The sequence below is a fragment of the Gambusia affinis genome, linkage group LG20, assembly GCF_019740435.1.
Source record: "Gambusia affinis linkage group LG20, SWU_Gaff_1.0, whole genome shotgun sequence".
In the NCBI taxonomy this organism is placed as follows: Eukaryota; Metazoa; Chordata; class Actinopteri; order Cyprinodontiformes; family Poeciliidae; genus Gambusia; species Gambusia affinis.
This window is the reverse complement of record NC_057887.1, coordinates 12,952,226-12,970,834: the sequence shown is the minus strand read 5'-3', so window position 1 is coordinate 12,970,834 and position 18,609 is coordinate 12,952,226. Positions and strand designations below refer to the sequence as shown.

The window sequence follows — 18,609 nt, the reverse complement described above, 5'->3', positions numbered from 1 at the left end:
AGCGCGTCGCCGATATCAGAGGGAGAGGGAAGGAGGAGGGGGGCTCTTGCCCCTCGGCTTGCCCCCGCCCCGCCCAGCGCCTCATTTTCTGTCGCGCGCTCACGCACGTGGACACCCCACACTGTCTGTAAAAAAGCCCATAACAATATAACCGGCCAGTGAAGGTATGTCCACCTGTTCTGCAGCAGGCGCTGCCTGTCACTATTTAAAAAATAAATAAATAAAACTTAGGGACATTCAAGTACCAGAAACTGCGACATTAGGGGTTGATTTAGCTCCTACAGCTTTAGATCTTTATTCATTTTCTGATTACATCCTTAGTGCAATTTGGTCCTGAACTGTGAATATCTATTGAACTATGTTATATTTTCAATGTTACTACCACAAACTTAACAATTTTTTAAAAATATCTACAAATTAAGTCTGAAAAGTGTGATGTATATTGTCTTCAGTGAAAAGCAGTTTCTGAAGCCTCCCCCATATTCTCCAATGGATTAAGGACTTAACTTTGACTGTGCCATTCTGATATATGAACATGATTTGATCTAAATGTCAGCATTCATTCTATTGTATCCTTATGTTGTACATCAGGGGTTATTATCCTGCTAGAAGGTGAAGCTTTACCCCAGTCTCAGTTATGTTGCAGCTCACACATACTGTGTTTAGCTCCATATATCTTCCCACAGAATGATGCTGCCACCACCATGCTTCACTCTGGGGAATAGTGTGTTCGAGGTCATGTGAAGAGTTTAGTTTTTTGTCAGTTTCACACCATATAGCTTTTTTCATGTAAAGCTAAAAAGGACAGCCTTGACTGGTACATTTTTTGACTATTGTCTAATTATAAGTTTTCTGTAAGTCATCTCTTGCTCTGGGTTTTATTTATCACAGTAAAGCTGTCTGAATAACAAAAATGCAGCATTTCTCCCATTTTCATCAGTAAAAATAAAAAAGAAGAGTAAAGAAAAGCTAACTACCATGCTTCCTTTTCCTGCCATGTTCAACTTATGTGCTACTTAGTGTTGGTCCGTCAAACAAGGCTTGCAGTTGTGTGACAAAATATGCAAATCTCAATCAGTGAATACAAATGCTTTTTGTTTTAATACATATGTAGGTTAATTTCACAATGACATTTGCAGAAACAATATTTAAATGCAATCAAATAAATCAACAAACATAAAGCACCAAAAATTATGTTAGAAAAAAGAAAAATTAAACAAGGCATTGCTTACAGTTGTGTTACTGGTTTGTGAACCTGTTTAGCTGAAGAACTCGTTTCTCCACAGCCTCTGCTCTGAGAACATTTGTCCAGGATCCTGAAATAATACAACGGTGCGAGAAGTTGTGTTTGTTTTCTCTGGGTGGCTGCTGCAGCCTTTGGGCTGCAGAAATGTTGCCACTGAAGGGGCAGATAGGTGCAAGGGTCTAAACTTAACTTGCTGCAAGTTACACATACACACACACAGAAGAAGAAGAAGATGTGCAGTGTTGAAACAATTTCAGTTATGCCTCAGGATAAGCTTTTTATCATTCACTGCTGCGCCTCCCAACAGGTTTCTATCCCTTGTCAGAGCATTTCAGCTTGTAAGACTAAACTTATCCTGGAGGTCATCTGCATGTGTGTGTATGTGTGTCAGACCAGTAGGAACGGTAACAGGACAGCAGAGCTGGTAATGGCTGGTCAGCTGGTATGGCGAGTATTCAGGGCGGAGGCAGTGCATTGTCCTCTCATAGCTCCAACAATGCCCTTCTGAGCGGGCCACACATCTACCAGTCACGGGCCTCTCTTTTCCCTCTCTCCCTCTGCTTTTCTTTCTGTCTGCCATGGTCACTGTAAAGTGAGGCGTGTGAGCTGCGTCCCCAACCTCCGCCTAAGACCTCAAAGGAAGCACCTGACACACATCGGATCACACCCTGGATGTTCATTTGCAGCCTGAATTATTGATGCACATTCATTTGTGTTGCCATTTTCTGCATGACTTACAAAATTTTCACATTTTGTCATGTTTCAGCCACAGACTTCAAAGGGTTTTATTGGAATTTTATATACCAGATCAACACAAAATGCAGCCTGCAGTATATGTCGCTGCAGGCTGAGACACTTTTGAGCCTCACAGTGTTTATCCCAAAAACGTTCAGTTGGACTTCAATTAACTTTTGGCTAACTTTAAGAGTGACATCTTTCAGCATTGTTTTACTGAAACTCTGCAGCTCCTCCTGTGTCACCATGGACCTCTTGATTGTTTGTCTACTTAATGCTCTCCTTGCCCAGCCTTTCAGACTAACTGGATGGTGATATCTTGGTATCACCATCCAGGTTTACGTTTAGGTTTACGGTTGTGCCATACTATTTTTCTCTTAGCTGTTGGACTGATCACTGCTCAATGAGTTGTTCTTTGCTTGGCATAGTGTTTTACAAAAAACCTGCATTAAACGTCTCCAAAACGTTATCACTGACCTGTCTGTTGTGTTCCTTGGTCTTTGTGATGTGGTTTCTTCACTGATGTTCTCTAACAAACCTTCACACAAGGGCTGAGTTTATACTCAGATTAAATCACACACCAATGGACTCTACCCACTAAATAATAGACTTCTAAATGTAATTTAACTGTCTTGATTTAATTTAGAGGTAATAGAGAGAAGAGAGCTAAAACATGCATATCGCATTTTTCAAGTTGATATTTATAAAGTTTATAAAGTTTATTTTATGCAACACTTTGTGTTTGTTTATGATATGAAATTGCAATGACATACATAGTTCAAAGTGGATGAATACTTCTAGACTGGAGAGTTAAAATACAATTCTTAATTGTCAATTAATTTAAAGGATGGATGTAAAAAACACAACCAAACATAATAAATAAATCTGATGTCAATTTCTTACTAGAACCCTGAAAAGAGCACAAATTTTCTGTGAAATATTTCTAAAGTATTTCATCATTCATTTGCATTTTGTCTTTCCTGTTTCCAGGTGAGATGAGATTTACTCCCTTTTACTTACAATGCTTTTGTTGACGTTTTAAAATGCACCTTATAAAAAAAACATTAATATTGAATAAATAACCAGATAATTATGTATTTTGTAGATATTTTATTGAGATATAATTGATCAATTATGTCTGGAGTCATTATAATTATTATTAATATCTTCATAGGGAATTTTTTACCCCTCAAAGAACTTAATTTAAATGCTAATCAGCAGATTCGTCTTCTGTGAAAGATTTTTTTTATTATTATTTGAAGGGGGGTTTTTTATCATCTAACTAAAAGTGATAAAAGTCAATTATATCTGATAAAGGTTAGCTATAAATGTTTAATTTCTAAAGTTTGGATGAGGGTGTAAGGAGCAGTCAGGTTACATCCTGATGAAAACACGCCCTCTTGTGGCTTCTGATGTGACTGAATCAGTTCTCACTGGATCTCCCATCTAAATAAACATTAAACACTCCCAAATGTTTCACAAAGGAGACACGTTCGAGTCTTTCAGGGTGAATGAATTAGATTTGCAGTGACATGACCATAAAAGAGCCTCAAAGAGGGAAAACACAAACAGGTTAGTGTACAGTAAATAAGCATATTAAAATACATGCACCTGCGACAGACTGGCGACCTGTCCAGGGTGTACCCCGCCTCTCGCCCGGGACGCAGCTGGAGATAGGCACCAGCAACCCTCCCGACCCCATTAGGGAAGAAGGGTGTAAGAAAATGGATGGATGGATGAATTACATGCACTTACACATGAACAAATGTGAAACCCTTACATGCAGCTACAAATGTAATTTAATTTTTATTTTTATTAATTCCTTTTAACGTCTACTTTGGTAAAGGTTAGGGTAAAAGTGGATCTACAGCTGTTAGCTCTCTGTAGATCCACTTTAACAATGTGAAGAAAGTTGGATCTAAGGAAGCACAGATTAAAACAGAAGAAGTTCACAATTTTTGCAAAATACTGTAAATGACATCAATTAGTTGTGAAAGCATTACAAAACATTGCCTAAAGCTTTAGGACTTCAGTCAGCCACAGTATAAACCGTTATCCACAAAATCTTGAAGGTCCCAAAGACTTTTTGAAAATTATTTTTTGGACTTCTGACACAAAAATGTAAGTTTTTAGATGATATGCAACTTGGAACATCTGCAATATAACTAACTGTTTCACCAAAAAATCATGCCAACACTAAAGCATGATGGTGGTAGTGTGATGGTCTGGGCATGATTTGCTGTTTTAGAACCTGGATTAATAGAACAATTAATTCTGTTCTGGAGATTTTTCGGTCTTCACTTTGTGCCTTTAAGCTCAAGCACAGCTCCAGTACATAGCAGGACAGTGATCCAAGGCGCACCAGCAGGTCCGTGGCCAAAAATTAACAACCCAATATTAATGTTTAGGAGTGGCCTAGTCAAATTATGACCCTTAAATAGGACATTCATGCTTAAAATCCTCCAAAGAGGCTGAATTAAATCAATTTTACATAGAGTGGGCAAATGTTCAGTGACATAAAAGGTTATTTGCCAGAAACACTAAATACTAGATGGTAGTTGTTACCACCAAAGTTCGGTACAAGCAGTTATCAGGTTTGGAATTGGATGGGGCCAGTTTGGTTGAAAATGATTTTTCATGATAGACACTTAAGTTTGTTTGAAAAAGAAGAAAAGGACTCTACAAGAGAGCAAATTCTTTTACACAGCACTTTTGCCAAGCAGAATAAGAGTGTTTATTCACCGTTTTGCTGGTTTTACACCTTATTTTCCTTTCATCTTTCCCTGATCTTCACTTTCTCTTGCCTTGTCTTGCAGCATCTCCTCCTCCCTGTTGTGAACAGGACCTCGCCCGTTCACCTGCCTGAGGGGCTCACGTTAATCTCAAGCCGATTAGACTTCTTATCTGCTCAGCTCTGGTTATGTGCTTTGGTCCAACAAAAATACTGCGCAGAGTTGGCCTCCTCGCCATTCCTGCTGACTCTTTACGCCCCTCCCCGTGTGCTCTCAGTAAGCCACACCAGCTTTGATATCAGGGCCTCTCATTCCTCGTGGTGGGAGTATACACAAAATGTGGATCTCAGTTCACATGCACATGTTATTAGTGGATTGAGTCTGAAGAGGATGGATAAACAGGGCCATGCTAGTTATTATTTATCAATATCTAGGCTGAAAGGATCATGGGTCTGTTATTTGCATGCTGTGAAGTCAAATCTTACGCTGCAGCAGATTTGAGGCACGTTATGCTTGAAAATCAAGAGAGTCGGCAGCTGCACTGTGCATTTTACACACTAAATTGACCAGTACAGGGTATGTTTACGCTTTACGACACTCTCATGCTCTGACACAAGACATGTGAAAAGTCATCCCATGTCCATGCGAAAGCAGTAATACCATAATTACCCTTATCCTATTGCCTTAATCAGGAACCCTGGGGCACTCGCAGTATGGCTTCCCTGACCGTTTCAGGCCACTAGACTTTCAAGGTCGGGACAAAACACCAAGCTGTTGTTTTACAGTCAGATCATATCTCTAAAATCCTTTATTCATTTACATGTTCTTGGTATATCTACATAAACACACAAAGTCAAAAATATCACTTGGGAAAGAAAAAAAAAAAGCAAATTTAACATAGAATTCAATATTTAACTTAATTACAATATGTATCTCTTTAAAAAAAAAAAAAGTAAAATCTTTTCTACACTATTTACAAAGTTCCAGTTGTTACAATATACATACATACATACATACAAGCATACATACATACTGTATGTTTCAATAAATAGATACAGGACAGGGGTCAGGAGGCCAAATTTTAGCTGCCAATTCACTCTAAAAACCTTCACTTCAGGGCACACCTCCTGATTCTCATCCTTCGCTGCCCAAACATTCACAAATCAATCACTAAATTCCAATTTTTTTCTCCACATGAGGAGCCTATCCAGGTTTTAAATGTGGACTGGAGTATGAGCATCTTTGGAAGGTTAAGCTATGGGTTGGAGTGTATATCTTTTTTGTCATTATATGTTCTAAAAATTTTTTTTTTTGAATTACAACTCTGTGCATTCTGATGGAGATAAAATTAAAAAGCCAAACTATGAATGTGTTTAGATATAAACTGTTAAGCAAAGTTGGATTCTGAGTTTTTCAATAGAATAGAAACCCAGAGGGAGGTTTCTATCTTTTATATCCTTATGTGTACTGATTAATTCACTCAAGAATGAGCCGGTTCAATTGCAGGAAAGTCATCATATACAGATGCGGACACATTTGTTGGCCATCCTGGTAAAGACGTCAAAAAAGACTCAAGATTTATTAATATGTCACTGCAGTAGCATAAACTGTCACAGGAGAAATTTATTAACATGCAACCTTCAGAAGTAGAAAAACAAAACTAACAATTCATTTGATTTCATTTAGAAATAAATGAAATCAAATCATTTTTACGAATACTTGCTTTTTAAAGTCAAACCGAGTGTTTAAAAAATGTATAACTAATAATACATAACCTTCTGCCTGCCTGGGATTGTGATGTGACACGGTGACCCATTTCTCTTAGGCACTCTTCAAATGGGAAAGACAAGAGAACATGCCAGTAAAGCAAAGCAGATGTGTGTAGATCCCCTTAAATCAGAAAATAGCTACACAAAAATAGATACCTACCTAAATTTACCCAAAATTACAGCCCAAATTAAAATCTTTAAAGCCAACTTTTGAAGAGATGCAGAGCTCTCATCATGCCAACTTGTTGTTTAAGAGGCATCCCAAGAAAAAGTCCTAATATTGTGTAAAAAAGCAGAGCATGCGAATCTGTAACTTTAAATGAAAGTGGGTGCCTTGGTCAGATGAGAGACCAAGAGGGAGGTTTCTTGCAACAGATTCTCCAAGTGGGTCTATTTTGAAACAAAAAAATAATAATAAATACAAGGGACATCTCTTAAAAGCCTGTGCAAAGTTCAGTATAGGATCTGTGAGGCCGTGGTCTGCTAAGTCTTCCAAAAGCCCCTGGAACCTTGTTGAAGTTCACTGCATCATGAACTCTTTGAAATGCCTTATGAAACAATATGCTGGCTTCAGCCAGAGACTGGAAATGGGTTACCACTGGGTCTTTCAGCCGGACATTGAGCTATAATATATGCCCAGATCAACACAGAAATGATTCACCATGTACAAAATCAATCTTCTTTGATGGCTCTCTCAGTTTCCAGAGTTACATCATACAGAAAAGCTATGAGTTGAGCTGAAGGTGGAGAAGCATAAGAGAAAACACAGGACTCTTGATGAAGACTGAAAAAAGTCAAAACATACTGCTTTACTGCACTGTAAAGATATCTATTCTTTAAAAGTTCAAGTTAAAATTCAGAACAATTAGAAAATGTTGTATACATGGCTCAACTTGGAAATCTGAAGGTAAAATTCAATAACCTCATCGGCGCCATTGCTTGTTAAAAACTGCTATTTTTAAAATGTTCTCTAACTGTACTGAAGTTAAAAAATATATTTTTTAAAATAACTTTATCTATGTGAAATAATACTGCAGAAATTTAAAAAATAAATTTATTTCAAAAGCTTAAATCCCTTTGTTTTTATCAGATTGGGTGAGTTGGTGGAGCTAGAAAATAAAGTCTGGTAGAAAATGTTCTCTTGTCATCTCCACTTCAGGTGGAAGTTTTCACAGTTTCTGCAGGTGGCTGGAGTTTGCTCAGCTGACAGTAGCGACGCCCTCCTCACCCCCTTCTTCTACCTTTGCCCCTTTTCCCATGGCTTTCATATTAGCCATGATGTCAGTGAATGTCTCCTTCACTGTTTTCTCCAGGAGGAAGCCTTCACTCTCGCTCTCTATGTCCTCCGGGTTGGCCAGTGTGGACAGGGAGGTGTCAACGTACTGCAGGCCGATGGTCACAGCAACCTGCAGAGGGTCAAGAGTATCATGTGAGTTTAAATATGAGTGTGTTTGCAGCAGGATGGCAAATATGAAAATAATGAGTTAACATATATGTAATCCACTACTTGATCCAGTTTCTCAGTGACAACCAAGAAAGACTAAACACACCAGTGGCTGGTGGCGCCAGCCACTGGTAAGTCAGATGTGTTATCATGAAACTGAACTGAGGCAAAGCAAACAACAAAGCCCGTATGAATCAAATACATTTAGTTTTGGAGGAACTTTTAGAAACAATTGTTGACACCATCTGTAATCTCAAAAATTACTGGAGACATTAGTTTTGAAGATGACGCTTCAAGATTTGGAACTCAATCTCCCGCAGATTGACCCATTACTTCGTTTCTGAACCCACTATCTGTGTCAGCACAGCGACAGTTGCATAACTTGATTTGGGAAATCCTTCAACCATGCCACCGATAAGCTCTGCATGTTGCCTAAATCTGTATATTTGAGACAGGTGATCTCCTGTGGGGTTTAAAGCAGAGAGATGTTATCTAGATGGCTCTATTTACAGTCTCTGCTCGATGATGATTCATAACATACTTGGTATTCATAGACTTCAAGGATTTATCTCTACAAGTTCATTCTAAAAGCCCAAAATGACTTTGGTCATCTTGGCAGCAAACCCAGAGGACAGATCTCACTTGAGATCTCACTTGAGATCCAACCTGCAAACTACAAACTTTGTTTGCAGGTTGGTATTACTAGCGAGGCCAGCAGAAATAACATCAAGATAAATTGGATAAAGGTGTTTTGGAAGAAGGAGAAGAACAGGAAAAAGGAAACAAATGACAAAAATATCAAGTGGATCAAAGCCTCTGGTGTCCAAATTGCTAAAATCTTTTTTCTCTTTCCTTTTTTCACAGGGCCGTTCTTCGGCTGGTAGTTCCTTTATGTTTTCCTTTGTGTTTTCTGTTATTTTTAATTAAGTTGGGCTGCGAGAACATAAAGCTAAAACTTCCTTTATGTAGATGACACTGTCATTTTTATAGTCACTCAAACCCTCATGAATCAGGCTGTGAAGCGTTTACATGTCCATTGTGCACTGACTGATTTTTGTTCTTTTTTTTTATCAGTCTGATGTGACAGTTTAATCTTAAATGTTGTGTTGTCAGTCATTACAATTAACTTAAATAAGGGTTTACAACCAGTTTGTGTTTTCAGTGAATGGATCTGGATCCAGAGGTGGTCACCGTTTTATTCTCTGTTTATAAATTAGTTATAAATGAAACATGGAGCAATAGCTAAAATACAGTCTGTTTACTCAACAATTTATAAAATAACTTTCTTCTAAAAAGCAGCTGAGAGTGGGAAACCCATAGTCCACATGGTCTTAAATTTGGCTGCGGTACTTTTACTGAAAGCCTGTTAATCCAATACAGCAAACACCTTTGAAGCAACAGGTCCTGAACTGACCAAACAGACCAAATTTAGGACTTTCACTTTCATTAATCCTCATTCTGTTAAGGCTAGAAAAGAAAGGAAAAATATATTGGGGAAATTTAATTTATTGTGCTCAATAAAGTTCTAGTAAGCATATGTCATCTTTAGTTTTTTTTCTATATAATCCATCTTGCATGACAGTAGGCAGTTTCCTTGTACAACTTCAGTAAAATTGAGTCTAGAAATTTGAAATGAAGCCTTATTGCTTTGTGATGGTAGCCTCTGTTTAGGACAACAAAGCTGACCAATCAGAGCACATGTCTTTATTCAGGAAGAAGGAGACTCTGCACACATCTACTGTCATAGCTTTGCAGATGACACTTAGATCTACAAATGCTTTAATTGAAACAATTTACCAAAATATATTCTTATATAATGAATATTAAAGACAAGTAACTAAATCTTACTTTTATTTCACTCATCATAATCTTAATGATAAAAGAGTAAGCAATTTCAATAAAGTACATTCTATTATATACATAAACTAACAACATAAAGTTTACATAATTATAATTGTTTATAGTGTTATTTACCTTATTGTAGAACAGCCTTCAATCAATATATGCTTATTTACATCTACTAATCTATTAACAATAATAATCAATGTCCTTCCATTCCCCCATTTTGCATAATTCAATCTATGTGTTGTGTGCAATTAATCTTTTTAAATTTGTCATTTGTGAAGACTTATTTCTTTTACAAATATAAATAATTCTGTGAAACAAACAAACAAAGACTCAGTTTAGTCTCTCCTGGTAAATTCCAGAAAAATCAGTAATATAAAAAAAACACCAATGTGACAAAATTATCAAATTAATTTTGTATTTTAGCAGTGCTAACCTCTAGCATAGTGACCAGCAGCACTAGGGCTCCGATGGTATTCATTATGCCTCCATAATAAGACAGCAAAGCGTCTCGACAGCCACGTCTCCACACGTTCAGCTCCTCCGTGTAGTGGTCATAGCTGTAGTGAGCCGTGTTGTTGGTCATTTGGTACTGGATGCAGGGTCTGGGGGAGCTGGGGTTGCAGCAGCTGAATGGGACTCCGTCCATCAAATACTGTCCATCCACGTTGCTCCCGATTCGACTAAGAGGGCAAAACAAAGGTGAAAGTGAAATGAGAGAAAAGCTCAAGAACATTCCATTCTTTCTTTCAGTGTGGGGGAAAAAATTCAGACAGAAACTTTTACAAAAGTATAATAAACTACCTTGATTTAAAGAAAACACTTTTCTAGTCCAGGGCTCTGGTCCAATTTGTCAATCATACCCCAGTTTTGTAAATTTTCAGGTTACACATGTAACCTGGGTACAACTTGTGACATTGTTTGTACAATATGTTATGCAGTAGGTGGCACCAGTGTGTATCAGATATCAGATGTGACACCAGTGTGTCAGATACAAAACAATCCAAAGTCCAAAGATATGAAGTAGCAAAAGAGAAAAAGACCATTTCAGAAATTACTTACTTGGGTCACACCACCAGCTTTGGGTGAATTCATCCTTTCACCAATTGTCCATTTCTCCTTTCATTTGGTCACACCCATGCACTTTGTTTTTGATTGTTGATGAGTATTTTCACGTCACTACCAATCATAAAGATACTAAAATCTTAGGCATGGTATCTGAAAACCTTTGTAATATTCTGTTAAAATTGATCTTATGCTGTAAATTCTTGTTGATTATCACTGATCAATTCAAAATTACTCAGAAGGGACCTTTCGCTGGTAGGAATTATTTAATGGAGTCACAAAACCACATCTTCATGTGGCAAACCATGATTAGCTTGCAGACATTACTTTAGGTCCTCAGTGGGTACAAAACATGTCTCTGGTTGACACATAACGATGCACGGTCAGAACAAACTTGGCAGACAGCTCCAAAAATCACTTATTAAATAACTAAAAGTCCAAAGGTATACCATGCATCCACAAAAACTAAACTGATAAACAATGGTTTCAGAATATTACTTTTAAATGATTTTAGTTTGCTTGTAGTAAATGGAAGAGTTGAAATAGCAAAGAGGATGTACAAATTGGTTAAGTAAATAACTTAGCCAGAGTTATTTGTATTTATTTTGGTTCTTAACCTCAGTTGAATCATTTGACTCTTATGCCATGTCCTACCTGACTTTTTTGGGTATGAGCAATTAAAACTACAAAAGTATGGAATTGCAAAGAGGGGAACCTTTGTTTATCCAGGATATAAACATGAGAAGTTTATCTCCTTTATTTTTCTCCTATAATAGAGAATACAACGTTTTGAGGTCATTGAAAGTGTTAAGCTTTGGAGGGTCACATGCTGTAGTTTAAAACAACAACAACAAAAACTATCTAAAAAATGAGACTTCACAGTCCTTATTCAAAAATATATTTTACCAAGGTAATCGAAATGAAATATCCTTGAATTTGATAGTCATTTTTCATTTTGCTTCATAATATTTATTATTGTGTTTACCATGTGCATGGTTTGAAGAACTAGAGATCAAATTTGTGGAAAAAACTCCTGCTACTCATAGAGTCTCAGATAGCATGCAGATAGAGAAATAGCTGCAATAAATTGCAAAGCAGTCAGCTAAATGAATAAATCTGGGTCAGAGATCATTCTCAGAAGCTGATCTCATCTGACTGATAGTAGTAGGTCAATGGAAAGCCAAGTGAAATTGGATCACAAAGCATCAGTTATTTACAGAAACGTCCACAATCTAATTCCACGCAAACAATCATGGCCCAAATCCCACTTTAGTAAGAGCTCCCCAGAGTTAAAGAAAATCTATAGTGCATATAAAGAAAGTTTTTAATTCAGATAAAGCTACCAGAGGTTGCTAGTAACTAGTTACATTTACTCGAGTGAAAAAATAAAGTACTTCCAGGTAGTTTGAGTGTACCATAGTTTTCACCTTAACTTGGGTTATATTGTTATGACATAAAACTACTTTTACCTGGATAAAATTTCTGGCAGCTGTAACAATCAGGAGTTACTTCACTGAATGAGGAGGAAATACATTTACCCAAAGATGTACAGGAGTACATACTTACAAGTTATATTAAACTGAGTATTAGGTAAAAATAAATAAATAAATAAGTGTTTCATCTGCCAGAATTTTTTGTAATTATGTTATTGATTTATTATTGTTCTATTTTGCTCTTTTTTTACCTTTTTTTTGTATTTCTTGAGGATGCCAAGTTACAATTAAAATTACAGCAATGCAAACAATAAATATTCAAAGGAGTGGGTAGAAGTATAAACTTATTAAAACCCACCCCTTCTCATGTTTTTAAAATATGAGAATTTATTCCTAAGTTTACATTTTCCTGTCTGACTGCGTCACATTTAAATATTAAATCAGATGTTATGATCATTTACCCAGCTCTTGAGTAGACTTTCTACAAAATAATTTCTTGGATGACTACTTTGTGCTCATGTTGAAGTAGCTCTACTCTTCCTTGAATGATTTTTTGGCTACTCTGTCTATCTCTGGTTACTACAAATATGCTATTTACAGTGACAGGATTTGAAAAGTAATAAGGGTCTCTCATGGGATCATGATAACTTTGACCATTCAAAAGGTCTGTGGAAAATTAGGTGACATTAAACAATAGAGCAAATGTGCCGCTTGCTCTCCTTCCTGTCGATGTTAAAGTCTGAGATTGAGCAGTGCTATTCTTGGGCAGCTGGTGTCAGGTCTTTGCAGATTGGAGAGGACACTGATTCTTGAAGGACATGTAATCCTGTAGATTAAACACTAATTATGCCCCAGGTTTCAAAACTCTCCCTTTCTCATTTGTTAATAAAGGGTGATTGAGACAAACCAATCATATAATGCTGGATTGTTACAACACATGTTAAAATCTTGCAAGTATCATCTTAAAATGTATATTTTTGAAAACTTTCACTTTAATAACCCTATACAATCTTACTAAACCCTGGTCCTTCCTGGCTGCCACCACTGCCCAGATGTGTATCATTAGTATTGGGAGCTGATGAATGCCCGTGACCTGACCTATCCCATCTGTAAATCCACTTATACCCAACTCAACATAAACAATCCCAAACACTATCGACTCTGCAGGATTTGAGCTTGTACATTAAGGCTAATAAAGAGCCAGTTTAGGAGTTTAACTCTTTACACTCACTCTTTGACTTCCTTTGCGCTGAAGTCCAGGTATCGATTGCTGACCCACTGAATCTCAAACCAGTCCCTGTAGTTATCATTCCCACAGCAACGAAACTCCATCTGCATCAGGTCCAGGGTCCTCTTCATGTAGCAGCGTCCTGGCGTGTCCGTGTCCTTGTAGTATTTCATGCCATTCTTCAGACCCTCAGCCAGCGTGAACTGCAAAGGGATCCTCATTATAAAGCATAGCAGGGCGGTGAGAATAAGGAGGGCATTGAACACCATGCAGAAAACCAAAAAGGTCTTTAACACTGGTTTCCATTTTGCAAACTTTGTGGGGTCCAAGGAGTCATAGCAGACTTTGCCTCCGAAGGCATTGATACCACAGGCTAAAAGACCCATAGTTATGAGCACGTTGGGCAAGAAGTGGCTCTCATTGTTGTCCATAAGTTCTGAGCGCTTTCGCAGCTCAATCTTGAAGAATAGGCCCAAGCTGAGCACAAGAATGCCAGCCAGTACAGCAAACCAGTACATAAACCAGACCGTCTGAGCAAGCTTCACTCGCTTCTTCAAATCAAACTTGACTACCAACAAAGCCATTGTGCAAAGTCCTTTGCGTCCTTGCTACTGAAGAAGAGAGCCAAATAGTGTACGGTTGCAGGAAATTCAAGGTTTCCACTCTCTACTTAAGTTTTAGAAATGTTCCTTAATAAGCCAACCTGGGGTTCTTGCTTCCTTGATGCTTGGTTATCAAGATTTCCTCGAGATGGTTGACAGACATGAGAATCAGCTCAATGTAGAATCCATCCCTCAGCAAAGAAACAAAGGTAAGGTAATTCAGCCAGACATCACAGTCTTATTTTTTCAAAACCATCTCCTTTCCCATTGTGCCAGACAAAAATAAGCTCATAAAGCCCAACTTCACCAAAATTGGGTGGTTTTTTTTTTCTTTTCTAAACAAACAGGCGAGGCTAATCCTGATGCAGCGTTCTCCCAGAGACGCAGAGGATTGCTGAGGAAGCTAATGATTAAACTCAAAGTTGCTGTACGTCATGCTAAGCCTCTGTAAGCAACCTGATCCAATTAACAGAGCAGAAATCCCCCCCCACACACAAGATGGACCTGATCATAAGCTGCTGCCAGGGGCCATAATTGGTTTGAGTGTTCACGTGTTTATGCCAACCTTGATGGAGTACAACAGGAGCCGGGAGACTCAAAGATCACGAACACAACAGAAGTGATACAACTGGAGCATGTTAATGAATGGGTATGTGGTCCATATTTTCATTAAAACAAATAGGCTCACTTAAACACATCAGGTTCACACATCAATGGCTTCAGTGTAAGAGTCACTGCAAGTCAATTTTGTGGCAACTAAGTCTTTTCATGACCAGTTAATCTATTTTCAGGCATTATATTAACAGTCGTGCAGTCTTGGCTGTTTCAGTGTCAAAGCCTGTTCCAAGGTGCATTTTTCAGATAGTGAGTTTGGGCATCAGGGTTATACATTACTCGTCCCACCAACCATCTCATCTTCAAGGTTGACATTTTAAAGCCGCTAGGATTATTTGTCACTAACTAGTTACAATAACACTCTAGGAGAATTTAAAATATTAAAATTAAAATTGCACATTGTCTTGAACTCAACGTGTAAGCCCTGGTGTGGCAGCTTCATGCCCTGGGAGTGCTATTCTTAAGCTTTATTCAGCTGGATGGAGCTGAATGAAAGACAATTGTGGAACAAAATATGTTGGTGGCAGCAAAGACTTGAGACTAAACTAAAAGGTTCACCTTCCGGCACGACAAGGACCCTAAACACATCATCAGAGCCACAATGGAGAGATTTAGATGAAAGAGTCTTGATGTTCACAGACACCCTCAATCTAATGAGATTGAAGTATTTTGCAAAGGAGAACGTGCAACAATGTCAGTCTTCAGGTTCACCTTACCTCACCTATTTACAATTGGTGAGGTAATTGTAAATACCTCACCAATTTATGCAAAAATAAGTTAGACACATTTTAAGTTGACCTATTCCAGTCTAGTGCATGAAGTGTCACATGCAACACGTCTTAACCTCACCCATTTCCTGACACCTGTGCAATACTGACACAAATGTTGCATTACTACTATACTTGGGTTTAGGGAAGTCATGATGAGTCTACTCATTTTACAATGAAAAGATACTACACTTATTGTACTACAACACAAGCTTTGGGTGGAAAAGGACTGCCGTTTTCTATGTCTACTGTCCTCTGGGTTTAGGATATAACAATCCAAATAATAATTGTTATTTTTTGCATTGTGTGTCTCTTACATTTTAACCCTTATAGTAGAAATAATAATATGCATTGTACAATCAATTGATATTATTAAATTTCCAAGTGCGATTATTAAACTATTTTTAACTGAATTTTATGAAATGTAATTTACTATATTGCCATTCTACAGCTCATGTCATATGCTTAAATCCTCTCAACAAGGGCAAGAAAGTGACAGTTACTTGATGATTTAAAATAAGACTTGGTTGCACAAGTTTTAGTCATGTTTTTTTTTTTTTTTTTACTTTGTTGAAAAAGATTCTTTGGAAAAAAGATTTAGTTATTTGGCAGTGACAAGAAGTATACTTGAAAGTGGCATGGTGAGGCTTCGAAACCCCAAGTGCATAAATGGGATTAAATGAGAACTAAAGAGTGATAAGTGAAAGTAACACCCTTCAATCTAGTCATTTTATGAAAGATTAACTATTTTCTTGAAATGTTTATATTCCCACATGCTCATATAGTACCTCATTATTAAATCTACTGTTCTTTTATTGATTTGTTCATTTAATTAAAGAAAGTTTGGCCCTGTACCTGTTAGTTGAATTTCCTTTATTTTAAAACGATACCGTAAGTCATTCGGTTTATGTATTATTTATTTGCAGCTTTAAGGGAACAAGAGTTTTTATTGATAAATGCTTAAAAAAAACAAGGCAGCAACAAATTTGTCAATTTAGTTTTAAAATTAGTTTTTAACCCAACCTAAGTTTGCCACTACTTAAAATCAGAGACACACTCTACAAAAATCTGTCCATGTAACAATGTAAAATATCTGTCTGATCATAAGGCAGACATGTTTGGCATTTTGAACCATGTTAAAAGCTCAAATAATGATAACATTTTTATATATTTTAGAGTTCACAAATGTACAAACCTGTTTTGTACTATTGGTAACAAATATAGTAGAAATTCACATATTAACATACTGGCATATTAAAAATAATTTCAAAAGTGCTTTTAAAAACAACTTGGTTCTGACTTTTAAAGGATCAGTGTTGTTGATAGGATTATCAGATCACTGGGTGCTCAGGTAATTAGGTTAGTGTTCCTGGACACTCCACACAAACACTGCACGCTAACACTTTTTAAGCCTCACTGTTTATCAGCACAAAATTTAGACAGAATAACCAATTGTCTCACAAAATATTACATAGAGAGAAATAATTTGCACACCTAGTGGGACTTTTTTCTCTCCTTTGTCAGCTACTGCGACTGTACTGAAATGAACAGAATAAAATTTTCACCCATTGGTTCCCAAAACTTTGTTTCTTAACTAAAATAACAAGTGGCAGGGACTCATGACCCACAATAATTGTTGCGTTTACAAGCATTTTTTCTATGTTAACTAGCGAGAGACACAATGTGAAAATGCATTTTCAACAGCAAATATAATGGGCCATAAGTGCTTTAAGTGATGCTTTAATCTGTTTTAACATTTAAAAATATGCTTCACCATTATTGTTTGTTATTGAATTTATTTTTTCCAGAGGATATAAGTAGGTAAAGGATCACATGGGTTTCAGAGTAATAAGAAGTACATATAACGTGCAAGAAACTTTATTTTAAAGATAAATGTATACATAAACTACATTTAAGTGCATCACCCAAAACTGAGTGGATCTATGACAATAATCAGGCGGGCTTTTTAATAGCACTTAATTTAATTGAACATGTGAACTTGGAGAACATCTTAAAACATTCAATTTTAAGGGTCCCATGTGGTTTTTCTGTCTGCTTCTGGAATAACAGTCCAGTTTGGGGACGGTGTCCCAGCAGCCAGCCAGTTGAAGTCGTCCACCTGGTTCCAGTTGTTTCTATCCTGGTCCAGGCCAGACGCAGTAAAATCCTGTTCCAGGGTGGGGTAAGACCAGCAGAACGGGGCAAAGCTCACCCCTCGGCAGTCCTCGACGATGGCCCGGCTGGTGACGTGCAGGTACACCTGGGTGTCGGTGGTGTTGTGGGTCCTCAGCTGCTGGCAGGCCAAGCCTAGGACACTGTTGCTACAGTGATCCACGAACACAGAGGTAGCTACAGGTCCACAGAGTACCTCACAAGCTGTGATGTGTTTCAGGTGCAGCGTGCTGGGAGAACCATACAGACGAACCTTGCAGTTGGTCAAGTGAGTCAGCAGCAAATCTCTGTTTTGGATCTCGTCTGACGTCTTTGTTAGACACTCGTTGCTGATGTTGGAGAAGCCAGTCTGCTCTGAGATTGTAGCTTCATCCACCTTAGTGACACCTGAACTCACAGTCTCAGATGAAGGAGGAGAAGAAGAATCAGAGACATTCTCCGCAGCTTTGGTTCTCGATCTAAATGTGAACTTTTTCTTGGGCAGGGCCTCCTCTCTGGCCTCATTCAGAGATGCTTGGAGCTTCTGCAGAGCGCCCTGGGCTACTCTTATTTGGTACTGGCTCAGAAATATCATGCTGTCGTTCAGAAATTTCTGAAGCTGCGTCATCTTGGCCGTGGCCTCTTCCAGTTTCTGGGTCACAGTGGGTCCGTCAGCTCCAGAACAGTCGGAAAGAAGCTCCTGGATACCCCGCTGCTCCGCGTTAAAAGTGCTCACAAAATACTCACTCTTCTCCTCAGCCACTGACTGGCTCTGTCTCGCCTCTTTTTTTCGTTCAACGTCTTCTGCCAACACCTGCTGACGTTTCTCGATTCGCTCATGTAGTTTGGCGGCTGCATTTCTATCATAAAACCCATTTTCTTCACTTGTTTCCAGAGTTGCATCCATGTTGATACAGTTACGGATGTAATGCCACGACCACTGCAAACCCGGCAAAATTCCACACTGCCACCTGCTG

The 18,609-nt window shown here is 37.9% G+C and overlaps 2 protein-coding genes across 2 annotated transcripts; both read right to left on the bottom strand.

Annotated features, from left to right (window-relative positions):
- Positions 1 to 6,817: 6,817 nt before the first annotated feature.
- prph2a (peripherin 2a (retinal degeneration, slow)) lies at positions 6,818 to 14,388 on the bottom strand. Its single transcript, XM_044101815.1, has 3 exons — positions 13,501 to 14,388; positions 10,208 to 10,454; positions 6,818 to 7,888 (listed from the first exon to the last, which is right to left on the bottom strand). The coding sequence occupies exons 1-3, from the start codon at positions 14,079 to 14,081 to the stop codon at positions 7,682 to 7,684; spliced, it is 1,035 nt and encodes a 344-aa protein (XP_043957750.1). The 5' UTR covers positions 14,082 to 14,388; the 3' UTR covers positions 6,818 to 7,681.
- A 2,955-nt stretch (positions 14,389 to 17,343) lies between these two features.
- tbcc (tubulin folding cofactor C) lies at positions 17,344 to 18,609 on the bottom strand. Its single transcript, XM_044101814.1, has one exon. The coding sequence runs from the start codon at positions 18,537 to 18,539 to the stop codon at positions 17,508 to 17,510; it is 1,032 nt and encodes a 343-aa protein (XP_043957749.1). The 5' UTR covers positions 18,540 to 18,609; the 3' UTR covers positions 17,344 to 17,507.